Source organism: Aptenodytes patagonicus, chromosome 21, assembly GCF_965638725.1.
Source record: "Aptenodytes patagonicus chromosome 21, bAptPat1.pri.cur, whole genome shotgun sequence".
NCBI lineage: Eukaryota > Metazoa > Chordata > Aves > Sphenisciformes > Spheniscidae > Aptenodytes > Aptenodytes patagonicus.
The window spans coordinates 2,899,276-2,916,889 of NC_134969.1; the positions used below are offsets into that span (position 1 = coordinate 2,899,276).

General features: G+C 62.4%; 3 protein-coding genes across 8 annotated transcripts; all 3 read right to left on the minus strand.

Moving 5' to 3' along the window:
- Positions 1-206: 206 nt before the first annotated feature.
- On the minus strand, positions 207-3,688 carry IQCC (IQ motif containing C). Its single transcript, XM_076357598.1, has 5 exons — positions 3,614-3,688; positions 2,908-3,051; positions 2,018-2,357; positions 1,693-1,811; positions 207-1,227 (listed from the first exon to the last, which is right to left on the minus strand). The coding sequence occupies exons 1-5, from the start codon at positions 3,686-3,688 to the stop codon at positions 1,186-1,188; spliced, it is 720 nt and encodes a 239-aa protein (XP_076213713.1). The 3' UTR covers positions 207-1,185.
- A 158-nt stretch (positions 3,689-3,846) lies between these two features.
- CCDC28B (coiled-coil domain containing 28B) lies at positions 3,847-5,764 on the minus strand. 2 transcript variants are annotated; one of them, XM_076357606.1, is made up of 6 exons: positions 5,683-5,764; positions 4,838-5,033; positions 4,580-4,737; positions 4,347-4,501; positions 4,215-4,237; positions 3,847-4,036 (listed from the first exon to the last, which is right to left on the minus strand). In XM_076357606.1, exons 2-6 carry the CDS (start codon positions 4,990-4,992, stop codon positions 3,985-3,987), a joined length of 543 nt encoding a protein of 180 aa, XP_076213721.1. In that variant the 5' UTR covers positions 4,993-5,033; positions 5,683-5,764; the 3' UTR covers positions 3,847-3,984. The 2 variants fall into 2 exon arrangements, with proteins under 2 accessions (XP_076213721.1, XP_076213720.1); XM_076357605.1 differs by having other exon boundaries at positions 4,215-4,267.
- A 2,220-nt stretch (positions 5,765-7,984) lies between these two features.
- On the minus strand, positions 7,985-17,031 carry TXLNA (taxilin alpha). Of its 5 annotated transcripts, none has more exons than XM_076357603.1 (12): positions 16,837-17,031; positions 15,107-15,354; positions 13,770-14,108; positions 13,164-13,255; positions 11,957-12,127; positions 11,413-11,607; positions 11,118-11,237; positions 10,739-10,813; positions 10,123-10,215; positions 9,616-9,711; positions 8,816-9,178; positions 7,985-8,479 (listed from the first exon to the last, which is right to left on the minus strand). In XM_076357603.1, the coding sequence occupies exons 2-11, from the start codon at positions 15,318-15,320 to the stop codon at positions 8,828-8,830; spliced, it is 1,746 nt and encodes a 581-aa protein (XP_076213718.1). In that variant the 5' UTR covers positions 15,321-15,354; positions 16,837-17,031; the 3' UTR covers positions 7,985-8,479; positions 8,816-8,827. The 5 variants fall into 5 exon arrangements, with proteins under 5 accessions (XP_076213718.1, XP_076213716.1, XP_076213719.1 ...); XM_076357601.1 differs by having other exon boundaries at positions 8,806-9,178; XM_076357604.1 differs by having other exon boundaries at positions 7,985-9,178; positions 15,203-15,354.
- Between the last annotated feature and the right edge of the window lie 583 nt (positions 17,032-17,614).

Below are 17,614 nucleotides of genomic sequence, written 5' to 3' on the forward strand. Positions count from 1 at the left end.
AGCTGTCACCCCCTTGCCATCGCTTGCTACCCACGTGAGACGTGCAATGGGTTTCTGTCCTGTGTGTATCGGACAAACGTCCACATCCCCGCGGATGCACCACCCTTTGCACGGAACAGGTTGCCATGGGTCGAAACAGGTCGTGGACGCACTTGGCTCTGCCCAGGAGAGGAAGGCAAGCCAGACGGGAACAGACAGATTCAGAGTCGAGCTTCAGGAAAGCTTTTTATTCACAAACAAGTCAGCACCATCAGGAACAGAAAGATACATCTGCCATACGGCAAGAGCGACCGTTCAGTCAGCAGGAACGCAGAGTGTTTGCACAGAAGACTTGGGGGTCACAGTAGGGAACCACAGCACCACGTGGAAAGTCCCTTTCTGAGGGACCTTGAATGCCCCTGAACTAGAGCAGCATATAGACAAAGCACCAAACCCCGTAAGTCCTTACTTGCTCCCTCAAGCACCAGTCCAGGTGACTCTGCCACCCAGAGAGACGTTACCACGGCCAGAGATGTGCAAATCGGGAACCAAGCCTCATCTCCTGAAGGTCAGGTTTGATGTGCCATCGCTCCCCACCAACCGCACAGGAAAGTTCGGAAACTCCCCTCCTAACTTAGTACTTCAACTAGGTGTTCCCCAAAGCCTACCGCGAGCGCTTGGAGATCCCAGATACTGCAGGGCTGTGATGTGCAGAGCCATCCCAAATCCACAGCTCAGATACCGATACGGCTCACGCACAGTTCAGCGGAGAAGAGCTTGTTCCTGCAGGTTCAAAGCACCTGCTGCCTTCAGGCATTTTAGTTCCACCACAAGCAATCAGCTGGTCAGAAAGCGCCTTCTCTAAGTGACAGTCTTCCCAGCCTCGATTTTCCCCTAGGACCGTCCAGCTCAGGCAACAGAAACAGGGTTCTTGTGGAAGGAGGCCTCACTGGCACTCCCTCCAGGACACACAGCAACCCCCCTGGCTTCACAGTGACGTTTAATCCCTGCTTTGACCAAATATTCACGTTTGAAAGAAACAAAAGGCTTTCTTGCCACATTCATCCGAAGTGGAAAACATCAACCCACAGAGCTGGAGTTCCCCTAAGCTGCTGCTGTCCGTGAGGTCATGTCACGACTGCGGTGCTGCAGCTCCACTGCTTCTCCACACCGATACAAGTGCCCCACGTGCTCGGGAATGCCATCCTACGGGTCAGGACTCCCCAGCCTCTGTTTCAGCATCAAGTACTGCAAGAGAAAGAAAACCAAGCATTAATGATTAAATCCCAGACACCTCCAAGTAGGAAAGCACCCACCCTTGCAGATTAGCCAGCAAAATCATCGCACTTGGCCAGAAGATGCACGAGCCTCACCTTTCAAGCAGTGCAAATAGCAGCTCGCTGAGCTAGCCCGCGCCTAGGTACAGACCGCTGCATCCTACAGGCAGGACAGTTACCAAAGCAGCGATGTCCTTGTAGCAGGCCAGGAGCAAAGCTTGTAACCAGATCTAAACAGCTCCTGGTTTCCTTCATCGTTCCTTCCCCCCACCCCCAGAGAAGGAAGAAAAAGGGCACTGCCATCATCCAGTCCAATCCCTGGGTAACTGAACCATCACCGGTCGGCCCCAGTCCCACCACAGACGGCACCGCTCTGGCTGCGGACAGGCACTGCTCTGACCCACCGCTTTGGAAGAGGCCAGGGTCAGGCCCTTACGTTTTTACGGCTGACAATAGCTTGTTGCAACCACAGCAACTCCATGATCAAGTGATTTCTGTAGGACTGGAGACCGGACCGAGTTCGAGGAAGCTCCTTTATGTCCTCAAGTGGAATTTCTACAAAGAAACGGAAGAATAACCTATTATTAGAACAAAGATTCAGACTGCACCTACTGTCCCTCCTGCACTGAGTTGTTCTACACTCTCCAGGATATTCTCAAGGCTTTGGTTCTCCAAGGACCTACTGGGCCCCCTGCACTCACCACCAGGTCCTTCAGACCACGCAGGAGAGCGCAGGCTGTGCGCCGGCTCCCGTCTCTTACCCAGGCAGGCTTCGAGGGACTCTGCCTCGAGGACAGCGCCGTCCCACACAGAGGATCCGCTGCTGTCGTTCTGCCAATCCTCGCTCTCTGCTGGGGCGCTGCACCCCTCTCCAGTGCATTTATCGGCATCAGCCCCGAGATTTGGGGGGCTCGCTACGTCGCCTTCACCCGCGGAGCTCAGTTCTTTCTCGCTCTGCGGCTGGGCTGTAGGTTTCACACCGCTGCAGCCCCAGTCCCGTTCTGGTTCAGAGGCGTCCAGCTCCTCCTGCGGTTTTTCTGCGCTGGCCTCGTCACTCAGTACAGCCTGCCGCGGTCCTGAACGCTTCCCCTGTGTTGGCTTCTAAAGGGGCAACGTGTGAGAGATGGAAATATAAGGAAAAGGAAATATAAAGATCTGAAAGGTGGCTCTGCTGCGGGCCAGAGGCTCCGTCCCAGCCTCCTCCCAGAGATCTGCCGTTAGCAGCACTCCCGCCACGACACCGACATGCTCTGGTTTGAACCACGGCCAACTTTTTAAAGGCTTTTCCTTCCAGAAGTGGTAAAAACATGAGAGAGCGGCGCTCAGCCGCTGCAGGAGCGGGTCCGACCGGCTGAGGTGGGTGCCCGGGGACAAGACCCGCAGGAGTCACCTGCGCAGGTTGGGCGTTTGACTTGAGGCTGAGCTTCACCCGGAGGAAGAAACCCTCAGTCGGGGACTGAGGGGCACAGGTCAGGGAGAGTCTTACAGGCCTCGGCTACGTAATTATCGTTTCTAGTTTGGCAGGATTACAGGTTCCTGGGACTACGCTGCAAAAGTATCGTCTGCCCAGGCCACACCACCCGCCGTGCCCCCGTGCTCCCCCCCTCTCAGACGGGGCCGCAGGAGCCCCCGCCCGTCCTGACGCACGGACCTCGGGGACAAACACGGGCCGCGGCAGGAACCGTCCCCTCCACTCCAGCCGGCTCAGGTCTCCTTCGATCTCCCGCACCACCTCCTCGTACTCTGCCCGCAGGTTCCGAAAACGCTTCCGCAGCAGGTAACCCCTGACGCAGGCCTGCGGGCACGGCGCGGGGGTGCTGCCGGGGCCAGCGAGACACACACCCCCAAACACACACACACCCCCCCGCCTCCCGCCGCCCCCCAGCCGTCCGTCCGTCCGTCCCCCCCCGCCGCCCCCTCCCCGCGCACCCCGCGGGAGGCGGCCTGGCGCGCAAGGAGCAAAGGCGTCCCACGTCTGGAACCGAGGCAGGTTTTAATGAGGCAGCGCCGGCACCGCCGGCTGGAGCAGGGCCCCCCCCCCGCCCGCCGCACCGCCCCCGCGGGACCCCCCATCCAGCTGTGCCCCCCCCCAAAGGCCCTCCCAGCTGTGCAGCCCCCCTCCCTTCTCCGCGATGTCCCCGTCTAGCCGTGTCCCCCCACGGGGACACCCCACACACCCCCCCTCCCGGCGTGCCTCCCCACGGTGACACCCCCCCCCCCCCTTCAGCCACGTTCCCCCACGGGTGTCGCCCCCACGGGGACCCTCTCCCAGCCAGGCGCCCCCCCTCCCCCGGACCCCAGCGCGTCCTCCCACGAACCCCCGCCCATTCGCCCCCCCGTCCCGGGCGGGTCCCCACCTGCAGGCGGGTCACGGCGCGGAGCAGCCGCCGCCACCCCTCCGCCTCCGCCCGCGGCCCCAGCGCCGCGGCCATGGCCGCCGCCGCAGCAACCGGGCGCCGCGTGATGGCGTCATCCGGCCGCGCCGCCAAGCCCCGCCCCCTCGCCGCCGCCACCCGTCGCTGTGGGTCCCACCAAAATGGCGGCGGGGGGGGGGGGGGGGGGGGCGGTGTTGGTCTCGCAGGGCCCGACCGGCCCCGCTGTCCCCGCGCTGAGTGACCGGTGTCGCCTCCGTCGGCCCTTCCGCGGGGGGGGGTGGGGGTGGCCCCGGTGTGGGGCTCCCGTGGGGTCTTCTGGTGGCGGCCGCCCCCCAGCCGGGCCGGGCGCAGGGTCAGGCCGCCGCGTCCTCGGGGTCGGGGCTCTCCGCCAGGTGCAGCTTCTGTCTGAGCGCGGGTCAAGGGAAAGCGCCGCAGAGACGCGCTGTCCCCCCGCCACCGCCATCGCCATCACTGCCACCACCGCCATCACCACCGCCGTCACCGCCACCGCCATCACCACCGCCGTCACCGCCACCGCCGTCACCGCCACCGCCGTCACCGCCCCACGCCCAGCCCAGGATACATGGAGCTGCTGAGCTCCTCCAGCTGCGGGAGGCAAAGGCAGAGGCTGAGGGGCTGGCGGGGAGGCCGGGGCCAGTGGGGATCCCGGCCGTGGCAGCGGGGCCGGGCAGGGGGCGAAGCAGGTGACACTCACGTGTGCCAGCAGCTGGTCCAGGTTCCTGTCGGCCGCCGCCGCCTTCTGCTCCTCGGGGAGCTCCTCCACGCAGACGTCGAGGCCGAAGTGGAGCCGTGCCAGCTTCTCCTGCATCTCCCGCACGTGCTCCAGCTGCTCGAAGGAGCACTCCTTCCCTGCGCCCGCGGGCAGGAGCCGTCATGGCCCGCCAGCCCCGGGCCCCCCCAGGTCCCCCCGGCCCCCCAGCCCCTCACCGAAGGCCTGCAGCTTGCCCGAGTGGAAGTCGCTGAGGAGGCCGAGCAGCCCCCCCTCCATCTCGCAGACGTCGGAGACGTCGGTGAGGAAGCTGTGCTGCAGCGGGGCCCCCCGCGCCGCCCCCATGCCGCCCGCCCGCACCCGCTCCTTGCTCGTCCTGCGCGGGGAACAGAGAGGCTGGCATCGCCCAGACCCTGCCCGGCCCCGCACCGGAGGGGCTGCGGGGGGCTGGTGGTCACCCCCGCGCCGGCACTGACCGCCTGAGCCGGGCGCGCTGCCTGGGTGAGGGCAGGGTGGGCAGCGGCAGCGTGAAGGACGTGCTCTTGCTGGGGGGTGGCGGCCGCGGGGCCCCGGCAGGCGCCGGCTGGGCCAGGCAGGCCTTGGGGCTCCGCTTCTTCCTCCGGTCCTCCATCCTGAAGGGCGCGGGGGCACCGGAGCCGCGGGGTGGGGACCCTGCGCGGGACGGACACAGCTCTTGGTGGCCCCTTCCCCGCGCGGGGCCTCTCGTCCTCAGAGAGGACGGGTCTGCCCCGAGCTGACGGGGATTGGGGTCCCCCCCAGGGAGCAGCGCCGGGGCGGTGCCGCCCCTCCTGCCTCAGCCTGTGGCGCAGCGGGGGACCCCGGGACCCTCAGTGCGGTGGCGTGATGGCCACGGCCACGGGTGAGCCGCAGCAGGGCCCCGCGGGCTGCGCCGCAGCTCTGCGGCGGTGGGAGGGCTGAAGCCAGGAGCTGGGACCCCCCCTCGCCGGGCGCCGGCGGCCGGGCTCAGGCTGCATTATCCCGGCATCTGCGCCGGAGCATCGCGACGCGGAGCAAAGCCGAGGCCTGAACAGCGGCTGGGAGCTGCCGGCCTGGCCTCGGTTTTCAGCGTCTTCCCCGGCGCTGCAGAGATTTCGGCCACACGCGCCGGGGCCGAGCGACCCCGGCTGCCCTCAGCGAGAGCAGGGGTCCGTCACCCCCGAGGCACCAGCCAAGCACCCCCGGGGCCCGTCACGGCGGCGGGATGGGGCTGCCGGCGGGGGCTGTGGGAGCCCCTTTGTCCGCAGCCTCCGGCCGCCCTCCCCGAGCACCACGGCCGCGTGGGGGGGGGGACATGACTGACCTGCGCCAGGCCCCGGTCCGGCCTGCGGTGCCGACCTGGCCTCGTCCCCGAGCCCACCAGCCACCCCGAGTCCCGCCGGATGCCCGTCCCCGAGCCCGCTGGACACCCCGAGCCCGCTGGACACCCGTCCCGCAGCCCCGGGGCTGGGATTTGCATTTAAAGGGAAAGGGAACTTCCTCCGGCTCCGGCGTGTCCCCAGGGCGGTGGCACTGCCGGACACCGGCTGCCCAAGCGGCGTGCAGGATAGCCGGGCCTGGCCCCGACGGCAGCACCAGCCTCAGCTTCGTGCGGGCACGGGGGAGAGGGCAGGATCCGGCCCAGGGTCCCGCAGAGCTGGAGCAGGCACGGCGGCCGCGTCGGCACAGCCTGGCGTGGGCGATGGGGGCCGTTCCCGGGTGCTTTCCCCAGGGGCGCCCCGGCAGACCCGGGGTCACCGCCTGCCACCCCCTTCAGCCGCCCCAGGCCGCCGGGGTTTACCCCGAGTCCCCCCGGCGTCACCGGACTCGCGTGATCACAGGATCCGCCTCTGCAGGGACGAGCCTCCAGCCCTCACGCAGGGGCGAGACGAAAGACAGGTCCCGTCCCCCCAGCGTACGCAGAGCCGAACGCGGCTTCCGATTTAAATCCTTGCAGGACTTTAAGCCAATCTTAGCCATTTTGGAGCCGATGCAGACGCCAGGGACTGGCCGGTCAGGGGTTCGGTACCACCAGTGCCAGGACCCACAGGGCAGGGGGGTCCTCACGCACCACGCGGCGCTTGGCGGCTGCCCCGGCTTGTGGGGAGGGAAGAGACGCACGCGAGATGGCCCGTGCCGGGGGTCCCGGGGACAGACCCACCCAACCCGCCCTCCCCGCAGGGACGTCCCATCACCCTTGCAGCAGAAGGTCCCTCCCAGCCTCCCCCCACCCTGTCCCCGCCGGGACGGCAGGGCCCAGGGCCCCAGCTGAGGCCGACGTGGCCTCCCCGCTCCCGCCCCACGGCCCAGCGCCCCAAATCTTCGCTCCCAAACGTGGCCTAATGAATGACAACAGAGGCAGCAGCAGCGAGGCCGGGTGCAGTTCTATTGGATATGAAGATACATACAATAGCCCCCGCAGAGGTGATCTGTACCGTAACAGGGAAAAGGGGCGGGGGGGGGGGGAAAGGGGGGTGGTGGTGACTTTCTAAGAGGTTTTTCTTTTACTGAAAGAGCAGGAAGAGAAGTCCAGAGCCCAGCCGCAGCCCTCGCTCAACCCGGCTGCTGGGAAGGGGGTGCTCCCACCAGCCCAGAGCTACGTTCACTTGCTCCTGCCGACTCCTTCCGCGCGTCCCTGCACTGGAGGAAGCAACGCTGACAGCGAGGGGCCGGAAGACAAAGCCACGCTCAGCTCCAGGGAACACGTCCCAGTGGATGTTCGAGACTGTGGCTCTGCGGAGGCTCGTTAGACCCCGTCTGTGCTGCAGCCGGCAACGTTCGTTAGACCTGAACTCGCTGGAGTCCCCACGGAGGAAAGGAGGACGTGGAGGCACCTCCCGTGGGCTGCTCCCCCGGCAGCGAGGCAGGTCCTTCGCGAGGGCACCGTACAATTGCGGAGAGAAGACGCAAGAGCAGCTGCCGGTGCTGGAAAAGCAACCAAAGCTGTCAGGCTGAACGCATCCGCTGCGAGGAACGGCTCCGGCCAGCTCGCCTCAGCTTCAAGCAAAAGGAAGGCAATGCTGAAAATAAAGTCTGTCGTAAAGAGAAGCTGCAGCAAGGAGGTTTCCAAGCAAGTAGAGGTCTCCCAAAAGAACAGCGAAAAGAGAGAGTCTTGAGAAACTAAGGAGAAATCCCCCAAGCCCTGTGCCAGCAGGCCCCACGTCTCTCCGTAAACACCCTCCCAGCACAACAGGGTCCTTCGGGCGAGCGCTTCACCCTGTGGGCAGAGGCCGCAGGGACCCTCCCAGACACAGCGGCACTTGGGAGAGGCTCTTCTGAGAAAGCAGAGAGGGACAGGAGAAAGGGGCGGGGGGGGCTGTGACAGCACCAGCACGGCGGGACCGGAGGGCCCGCGGGGGTCCGACGCTGCGGAAGGGACCAGCCCACAGCACGGTCCTTGTGCTGGTCCTGGCGATGCAGCTTAAGGAGCAGGTCGCGGAGCAGCAGATGCAGGTTTTATCCTCCTGGAGCCCCAGCTCCGTGGACGCCTCCGAGACCGCCGGCTCGGCACCGAGGGATGGACCGGGGAGGTCCTGACAAGGGGGCAGAGGAGCTCGGGCGGAACCTCCCCATCCCCTTGCACAACTGATCACACGCGCTTGTGCGAAACACTTGGGAACTAGACCTTTGGATTAACTGTTTAATACACTTGTGCACATGTGCGTATAGCAAAGAGGCAACTGTGAATCATAAGGCTATTGAGACATCGGCAGGTTCTGGGAAGAGCAAAGGCCCCGCGGGGGGCCTGGGTGAACCGGGCACCCCCCGTTTCTCTGCTTCTTTTTGTCCCTGTTCAATACACAAAACCCACACAGAGGAGGGGGAACGGCCTCTTTCGCCCTCGTTCGCTCGGCTCACACACGAGAGAGCTGCCAGCCAGGGCAAGAGAAAACAAGAGCAAGTCCCGGAGCTCCCTCCTGCCTGACGCAGAGGAGGGAGGGAGAATCCAGCGCCGGGAAACGCTTCGGTTCTCCCCTGCTCAGCTCGTTTGCTTTCACTCGATGCGAGAGTCGCTGTGAAGGTGGAGGCGGCGACGCATCCAGCTGTCCCAGCGCCGCGTGCCGGGGCAGATCCACGCACCCGCTTTCCTGAGCTGCGCTAGATTTTAGGGGAGTCGCAGCCTGCCAATGACAAGGGCTTTTAGTGAAAGGGACGATCGGTTGAGTCTCCATATATTAGTTATTCACGCACACGCAGGGAGGTGGGTCATTCTAGTTTTCATTTATATCCATATATAAAGTGTACGTTGCCCTGCACATATTTTATATATCATATATATATCATATATATATATATATATATATAAAATTTTAAAAACCCTCCAAAAGCCCAAGCTAGGAAATCTCAAATCCCCAGGAGGGCTGTCCTCTCGCGCCTGTCCAAGGACCAGGAGAGGGGCATCGCATCGAGTCTATGGAAACATTCACGTTACGCTCCCTCGCCCTACCTCTGCCTACCGCACAACGGGCTCAGTCAGCGCCCTGAGTGCCTTCCTCAGTCCCACTCTGCCCCAAGGCTCCTATGCTCAGTTCTCCCAGGCTCTCCGCAGGATCCGTGCTGTGCGTCGGCTTTCCTGAGTGAAGGCAATCCTCAGCCAGGCGCTGCTCTGCCGGAGCACCTCCCGCCGCCGCCTCGGAGCCGTCCCGAGATGGGTCCCTCAAAGGCTCCAACAGGTCCGTGTCTGCCCGGGGCGCGTGGGCACACAGGTCCTGCACCTTCTTATTGAGGTCGTTGCGCTCCGTTTGCAGGGCTCGGCACAGTTTCTCCAAGCGCTGGATTTTCACCTGAAGCCCCTCTAACTCTTTGTCCCGAAGGGTTTTCTGCAAACAGAGAGGCAGCTCAGACTCTACCACACCGGGGGCAGAGAGAGATGAAACCTCGAAGGGAAGCTCAAGGGGAAAATACTTGTGACCAAGCAAACATTTGGCATTCGAAGAACCTGATGCTATCGTCACTGCTTCTTTCTTCCTTTGCCCCCGCAAGGGCCAAGTGCCGCTGAGACTGTCTGACTTCTTCCACACACCTCCGCACTAATTAACCAGCACTTCTGCCACGTGCCAGAGGGCTCCGACCACCGTGTACAGGGAAGGAAATCAAGCCGAAGGGAAACACGCGCCCCCCCCCCCCAGCCCCCAGCCTGCCTGCAGTAAGGCAGGAGCTGTCCTGCTATCCCTCATCTCCAGCCCAACGCCACGCAACACATCGCCGCGCCGCTCCAGCTGCCTGCCTCCGCACACAACAGCCGGGGCCTCCTCACCTCTTCAGCCATTTCCAAGAGGGCCTTGTTGCTGCTCTCCCAGCGAGAGCGGTACATCGTGGTCTCTTTCTCCAGCTTCTTGATTTTCTTAGTCATCTACAGAATCACGGTGACAGAAAGGGAACAGATAAGCCACAGGCAAAGCGCTGCAGTCAGTTACATCTCAAAGGGGCACCCACTATCCCAGCGCAGACAGCGAGGGTCTGCCGTCCCGGGAAACGTCTCCTTGTGTCGCTGTGCGGTCAGCTTCTCCATTGGGAAACACTGACCAGGTGACAACAAACCAGGAGACGGGGGTAGCGCCGCTTGTTCCGACACAAGCGGGGCACAGCAAGGATGGTATCAATCTCCTACGAGCAGCCGGCTCGTGGCTGATTTTAATACCAGCAAAACGAAACAAAACTACAGAGCTGCGGCTCTTCCAGCTCGCAGAAGCATCGAGGAGAGACAGGCAGGCAGCGCCTCCAGCCCACGCAAGCTCTGCTGGGCGGCAAAAGTGTTACCCACCTTCTCCATCTCCTGTTTAAACGTCGTGAACACTTCACTGCTTTTGGAAAGGGTGTTCTGGAATTCTTCAAACTTCTCCGTGTAGAGAGCCAGCTGCGGGGAGAGACAGGGTTACAGCTCCCCACGGCACCTCCTGACAGCCTTCCCCAGGAGAGGGGAGACGTCAGCCAAGAACCGAGCGAGTTATCTTGCGACTGGACTTTATGGCAAACAAACTGGCAGCACGGAGCTGCTCTGCCAACGTTAGGTACCGGGGAATGCGGAAAAACTCTTTCCTAGGGAAACACCTTCAGATGTGTTCTGCAAACATCTCCTGGCCTCGGCAGGAGGCACTCGCTGGGTTTGATTCAGCAAGGTATGATCACACGAGCGCTCCCAGCACTGGGAAATGCGCTGGTAAAAACCAAGGCCCCTTTCTCCCAGAAGGCAGAATTGCTGAAGGAAGTCTCAGCTCACACCGTGCTGACACAGGCTCGCCAATACCAAACCCAGGAGCAATCCTGCCCCTGTGTTTTCCAGATTAAGGAACTTTGGGTTGTTCCCTGCTTAGGGAGGAAGGAAAAAAAAAAAAAACCCAACAAATAACCAGGCTGAGCACACAGACCGGGTGACTCACCTGCTGCTTGAGATGGGTCTCCTGCTGCTTCATCAGCTCACACATCCTCTGCGACTCCACGGCTTCCTTCAGCAGCTAAGGAAGAGCAAAAGCAGTTACCTGGCTGCCACCGGGGAAGGCTCTCAACGTGCCCCTGCACGGCCGGCGCTTGGCCTGGAGATGGGAGCGGGCTGGGAGAAACACAAAGAGCAGAGCAGGGCTCCAGCCTTGCTCCTGAAGCCGCTGGGCGAGCAGTCACTGCTGGGCACGCCGGAGGCCTGGGATGGCCTGACCTGGTCTGGGCTCTGCACTCAGGGATCCAACAGCAACAAGCCTCCGCAGAGGGACAAGGCAAAAAGCGAAGTGCCCGCAACCATTAGAGAATCGCTGTAAGACTTACAAAGTCCTTCTCCCGCTGGTGTCTCTCCTCTGCCTCCTTCAGCATTTCCTGCGCCTGCTGGAGCTTGGCGTCCACCAGCTGCTGCTGCAGGTCCTTGTGTTTGAACACCTTATCGATGTGCTGCCAAGGGAACGCCACCAGTCACCGACACGCTCAGCCCAGTCCTTGCTGCCCGGGCAAAGGAAGATCCCAGAGCCCAAAGGCCCCTTCTCCCCTCCAGCAGCAGAAACACACTTCACTGGGCAGAATGGATGTACCACAGCAGCCCCACACCAGGTCTCCCACCCTGACCCACCTCCTCCCGCAGCTCGTACTGCTCGATGAGCTTCTTGAGCTGCTCTGCCAGCTCCATGTTCTCCTGGCGCAGCTTGGAGTTCCTCTCGTTGTGCTGCTCCATCTGGAGCTGGATGTCGTTCAGCGTCACCTGGAAGTGAGATGTCACCTCCTTCCGCTTCTCCTCTTCCTCCCGCGCACGCTGGACACCTTCCTCCTGTGTGAGGAGGGCAGAGACAGCAGGGACACGTCATCCTCTGTGCTGGGCAGGTGAGCAAAGCCACCCAGCCTCCCGCTATCGCTTACGTCAATCAGGAAGGGACTTTGGGCCGCTGCCTGACAGCCCCCTTCGGGCCTTTCCCCTCCCTTTCTCCAGTGAACATACCCTGAAATAACACTCAGGCACGGTGGATAACGATGGCTTAACAGTAAAATTAAAGCACTGCCCTGGACAGGAGACTGCGGGCAATCACCGGTAAAGGTAACTTTGCCAAAATGGCTCACAGCAAGTGATCCAAGTGCTTGGGATGAAGCAGCTCCTGGAAGAGTGCCCAGGAGACACTTGCCTTGAGGGTGCGGTTGTGTCTCTGGAGCTCGCGGCACAGGCTCTCCAGCTTGCTGCGGGCCAGGATGGCCTTGCTGTGCTCGCTCTGCAGGTGGTCCTTCTCTTGCACCAGCTGCGTCTGCTTCTTCTGCAAGATCTTCATCTGTTTCTGGGAGTTACGGTGCTCTTCCAGCTGGGACGGGGGAGCAAAGGGCACAGATGCAGCAAAACAGACCAGGGCAATATGCCGTGCCCCTGTGAGGGGACACAGGGATCGAAACAGCGCTCTCCCTGCTCTGAGAGGAGGACAAGAGGTTTATAACACAAAAGATGCCACTTTTGAGCAGAGCAGGACTGACGCAGAGCCCAAGATGCCCTGGACAGGGCCTTTCTCCTTCCTGAATTCGCGTCCTGCTGGAATCTGAAAGAATTGCACGTTCATCCAGCACCTCCACACGCATGTTGCTCAAATGGAGCAGAGCTCTGAGCACAGGGAAAACCTGAACACGTCCACTTTGGACACGCACAGACAGTCCCACACCTCTGCTCTGCACTGGATCCACGCACAGAGCTAGAGCCGTGCCTGGAACTCCTAGCTCTGGTTAAACGTGGCATCAGACTTTGCGTGCGCTGTACGGCTGAATGCGCACGCGTAGCAGCATGGGGACTCTGCCAAACGCACGTTTCTTGCTAGGAAATTATCAACAGAAACGCAGTGACTGGGTGGTGGAGACCGGAGACGTATCCGTGCGGTCCTCTGTCACAGCTGGGCCTGCCAACTCACAGCTCAGCCCTGCCTGCAGAGAGATCAGGACACGCAGGCTCAGCGGAACAGACCCGGCCCCAGCACACTCCTGGGACAGGATGGGCAAGAGATGCAGCTTCCACGTTAGAGGAGCAGAGAGAAAACAGATCTGAAGTCCTCTTACACGCAGGTTTGCCAAAAAAACCCCCGTCCGTGCTTACGCTTCTGCAAACAACAACGCCTGGCTGGACCAAGCGACACCTGTCCTCTGATATTTGGATATCCAGCACCGCAGGGATCCCAGAACATACACCGCAAAGCTACGCGTACGTTCCTGGGCTGTCCCTCTTGACATCAAGAAAAAAAAAAAAAAAAATAAATCTACAGCCACCTTCTGCCTCGTCAAGCAGCTCCCGTGCTGCTCACTGCTGCGGTGTCGTCCTCCCCCGGCCCCAGAGCCCGGAACGAAGAAATAAGCACTCACCAGCTCAGCGTATTTCTTGCACAGTGCTGCTAGCTTCTCCTCTGGCGTGCTCAGGGTGTTCAGCGTCTGCATCAGCAAAGTGATTTCTTTGCCTGGAACGAGACACAGAATTAAAATAAATAAATAAAGCCAAATAAAATCACTTACACGGAGTTCTGGCTCATAAGGGCAAAGACAGGAGAGACAAACCGCGTCTCACAGCCGTGCCTGCCCTGGGCCAGAGCTACCATCTCCAGTGCCTCCTCAGGGCTCTGCCCCAGAGATTTCACCGCATACAGTGGGTGAACAACTGAAGCAGCTGGGGAGAGACCTGGTTTTCAGAGCGGGAAACCACCACTGAGCTGGCCAGAGAGAGTTGTGTCCGGCAGAAGAGAAATCCACAGAGTTCAGAGGCTGCAGCAGCAGCCAGGAGCAGTCAGGGCCTTTGCAACACTCGGTACGTTTCCTCACGTACCACAAAACAAGACACCCTATCGTTTCCAAATACCGCCACGCATCTCACGCCCAAGGCGCTTATTTCACTGAGGGCAATTAGTGCGGTATAAAATCGATGTCTGCACCGAAGTTCTCAGGCTGGCAGCACAACCAGAGCAGGGAACTTCTTACCTAGGCCCTTAGCTTTCTTCTTTTCCTGAGCCTTCTTCTGATCCCGCTCCCCACACTCCTCGCCGGGTCGAAACTCTTCAGTCCCCTTCGTGCTTTCCTTCTCCCCGTTCATCTCGGGGCCGCCCGACTCCTGGTCACCGTTCCTCGGGGACTCGCTACGACACTTCTCGGCTTCTTCCGGCTCCGCGGGCTCACTCTGCCCGCCGTCCTCGCCTGGACCCTCCTGGCTGGCATCCACACAGTATGTGTTCAAGATGTCCTCAAGCTGTCTGCTTAGCTCTTCGGAGACGTCACGCACGGCAGGCCGGGAGGACTTGGTGTCCTCCTGCGCAGGAGGAGCTGTGGGAGACGGGAACACAAAAGCATGAGACTTCCCCCACACCGTCCATTCTCTGGTCTCTATAAACACACGGCAAAGGGAAGGTTTCCCGAGCACCCCACTGCACCAGGGCTGGCTGAACTTCCACCAACATAAGCCGCTTTGTTCCGGCTGCGTCTCCAGCCAGCTGCCCTGACAATGGAGGTGCATTCCTAACAGCCTCTCTTTTGATCACGAGAGCATGACCGAGCCCCTGACATCTGTCAAGAGCAAAAATTCCACCCCCCCCCTCCCCACCATCCTTCAACGAAAGCAGGTTGTGCGTGAGCTTTCCCTCACAGGAACTGCCTGCTAATATCCCCAGAGCCAGGCTTTTTTACATTACAATAGATTCTTGAACCTGGGTGAGCCGCTCTCCTCACACGTAAGAGCAGCTGTACTGTCTCAGATCAAACGTATCTTGTCCCCAACAGCAGACACTCGGGGAAAGAGCAGGCAGCACATCCTTCGGTACGCGTCTTTGCTTCCAAAGTTCCTCCAAACGAGGGACTTAGAGCAGCTGGTTATTAAACTATAACTCTACTCGCTGTGCATCTGCTACGTCCCACATTTACTAGGCATCAGAATACGAGGCAGGGTTAATTTTAACCAAGCACCTACTCGATTAGACCTGGTTTTCGTCTTCCAGAGAGTTGTTTTTATGAAGCGCCAGTAACAGGGCAGGTCACTCAACGTAACGCTGCCCCAAGGAAAGAGTCGTCTGACATTTTCTGAATGGGACCCTTAAGGTCTAAGCAACGATAAACCACCCATCGTTTTCAGGCGAGAATCAACTCCACGCTTCGGTCAGGGAGCGGTAACTACTTCAGAACTGTACACACGCAGAAGAAGGAAGAAACCAGGATTTTCTGCCCCGGAAATCACAGCTGCTCTTACACAAGTCAGAAGAGCTGGATACAGCGGCCCACCCTCATACAGAGAAAGCACCAGCCTGACTCTTCCCAGGCCCGAAACCCACCCTCACGCGCCTCCTGCGCCTCGCTGCTCGGGCTGTCAGCATCGCCATCGGCCGCGGGCAGGGAGCGGCGCACCCCAGGCCCCGGGGGATCCCCACCTTCCAGGGGTGCTGCGGCCTCCGGCGAGTCGCCTTCCTCCAGCGCCAGACCGCTGCTCATTTTGGAAGAGCTAGCAGGCCGCGGGGCTGCTTTGGTCTCCCCGCCTTGGTTCTTCATCGTGACTTTTCTCCCCGCTCAGTCTCAGCAAACCCTAGAGAAAGAGAAACAGCAACTACGCTTAATTTTAAGAAGTAACAGTTTGGGGGATTTTAGGAGTCATCAACCTGGACCGGGTAGGAACTTGTTCTCGGCAGAGGCTGCCACCCGCAGCTCCGCGCTGAGGAAAAGCATCCTTTCGTTTTCAATTTGCACCTCGCCGCAAAGGTCTCCGTATCAGGACGACTCCTCTTCCAGCTGAGGAGAGCTGGCAGCAGCCCCTCCCAGGGCCGGGCGGCATCTCCCGACTCACAGACGGCAGGCAGTTTTCCTGATCCGCTGGGCACGGCCTTCTCAGCCCTGGCTGTCCTTCCCCCTCGCCCCCGCTGTGTTTTACCCTTGGATTTCAAAACTCGGAGCGGTCCGCGCGTGCTGACGGAGAAACCCCCTCCCTGCGGCGGGGGACCCGGAGACCAGAGCCTCAGCAGCAGAGAGGTCAACACCGCACAGCCGGCTGAGGAAAGCCCGCGGCTCCCCGGCAGAGCTGGTGCTCAGCGCTGAAAAGATTAACCAGCGTCGCCATGAGCCGACGCTAACGGACCGAGCCCAAATCCTGGCTCCTCTCTCCTCGTCCTCTCTCCCTCCGCAGGGTACGTATGTTCTCACCCTGCCCACCCGCACCCTCTGCTCTAGTTATGACGCTAATTAGGGAGCGGAGGCAGCCGGTGCTCCTAGTCTAGAGGGAAGGGATTGTTCCGCGAGAAGCGGGGAACAGCTTTTCTTGCCGTTTTGCAGCGGTTACGCGGAGACCTCGGCTTTTCCTCGGAGAACGGCCCAGGACAGGGCTCGCGGAGGAAAAACGCAAGAGAAAACCAGCAGCGGCAGCAGCCAAGCAGCGTGTGTCATCCATCCATCCACCCCCGTGCGGGCGGGAGGCCGGGCTCCCTCCCACGGCGGGCCCGGCAGCACGGCTTCACGCCGCGCACATGCCCCGGAGCCTCGGGCGCTCTTTTTTCCTCCGCTGCTGTAAATAGCTCCAGCCCCGTGCGCTTCCCCGGGCTCCGGCGGGCGATAACCGGCTCCGCGGCACCCCAGGCGCCCCGCCCCGGGGCGAGGGGCGACCGCTCTGACCCCGCCTCGGCCCTCGCCCCCCCCCCACCCCCACCCCCACCCCCCCCCCCCAGCCCATCGCCCCCGACGCGGCTTCCTCAGCGGCCCCTGCCCTTGACACTGACGCCCCTGGCCTGGCCAAACCCCTCTCCCGCCACACCCTGTCGTCCCCCCCCCCCCCCCCCCGCCAATGCCCCTGCTCCTGCCCTACCCCCCCCCCGTTAATATTTGCGCCCCATCCCTAATTAACACCCGTGCCCCCCCCCCCCCCCCCGGTCACCACCCCCCTTCCCGGTACCCCCCGCCCGTGCCCCGGGCGCGGCCCTGCCCCCGCTATCGCCTCTGCCTTCACCCCCCTGTGATCCCCCCACGACGTTAAAAGCAGGCACGCGCCCCCCCCAGCACCGCAGTGACATCATGCACGCACCCCCGCGGCGTCAGCTCCAGCGGTCTGACGCAGGTCTCCCCTCTCTCCTCAGCCAATCAGCGCGCGGGAGCCGGCGGCAGCCCGGTACATCGGAGGGAAGGGGGAGGGGAGGGAGGACGGAGCGGCCCCCTCCTCACCGCCGCCCGCCGCGCCCCGCCCGGCTTCCCCCCGCCGGCCTCCGCGCTGAGGGAAGCGGCTCCGGCCCGGGGCCTCCCGGCGGGCGCGCTCTCGCGCATGCGCCGGGCCGCGCCGCCGCCCAATCAGCGACCGGGAGCCGCGGGGCCTGCCGGGAAAGACCGGGGAGAAGCGGCAGCGGCGGCGGGCGGCCCCCCGCGGCCCCCGGCTCCCGGCAGGCCCCGCGCCGCCTCCCGCCCTGCCCCGCGCTCCCGCCCAGGGAAGCCTGGCCCGAGGCCCCGGAGAGCCCTCCCGCCGCCCCCCCCCCCCCCCCCGGCGGACGCACCCAGAGAACTCTGCCACAGCCGCCTGCACGGATGTAGTTTATTCGGTTCACAATAAAGGACCCGTCAAACCGGAGCGAGCCCCGGCGCTCGCTTCTCGCCCCCCCCCCCCCCCCCCCGGGAAGGCCACCCGCCGCGGGCCGGCAGGCGCCGGCGGCCGGCTCTCCCCCCGCGGCCCAGGAGTGGTTTCTGCTCTCCGCAGCCCCCGGGGACGTTCGCCCTCGTCGAATGAAGCCTCGGCCGAGGAGCCGGGCGCCGGCGGGGGAGCCCCAGCCAGCCCCGCGCTCGCCCGTACAGTACGTGAGTGACCGGCGGAGAAG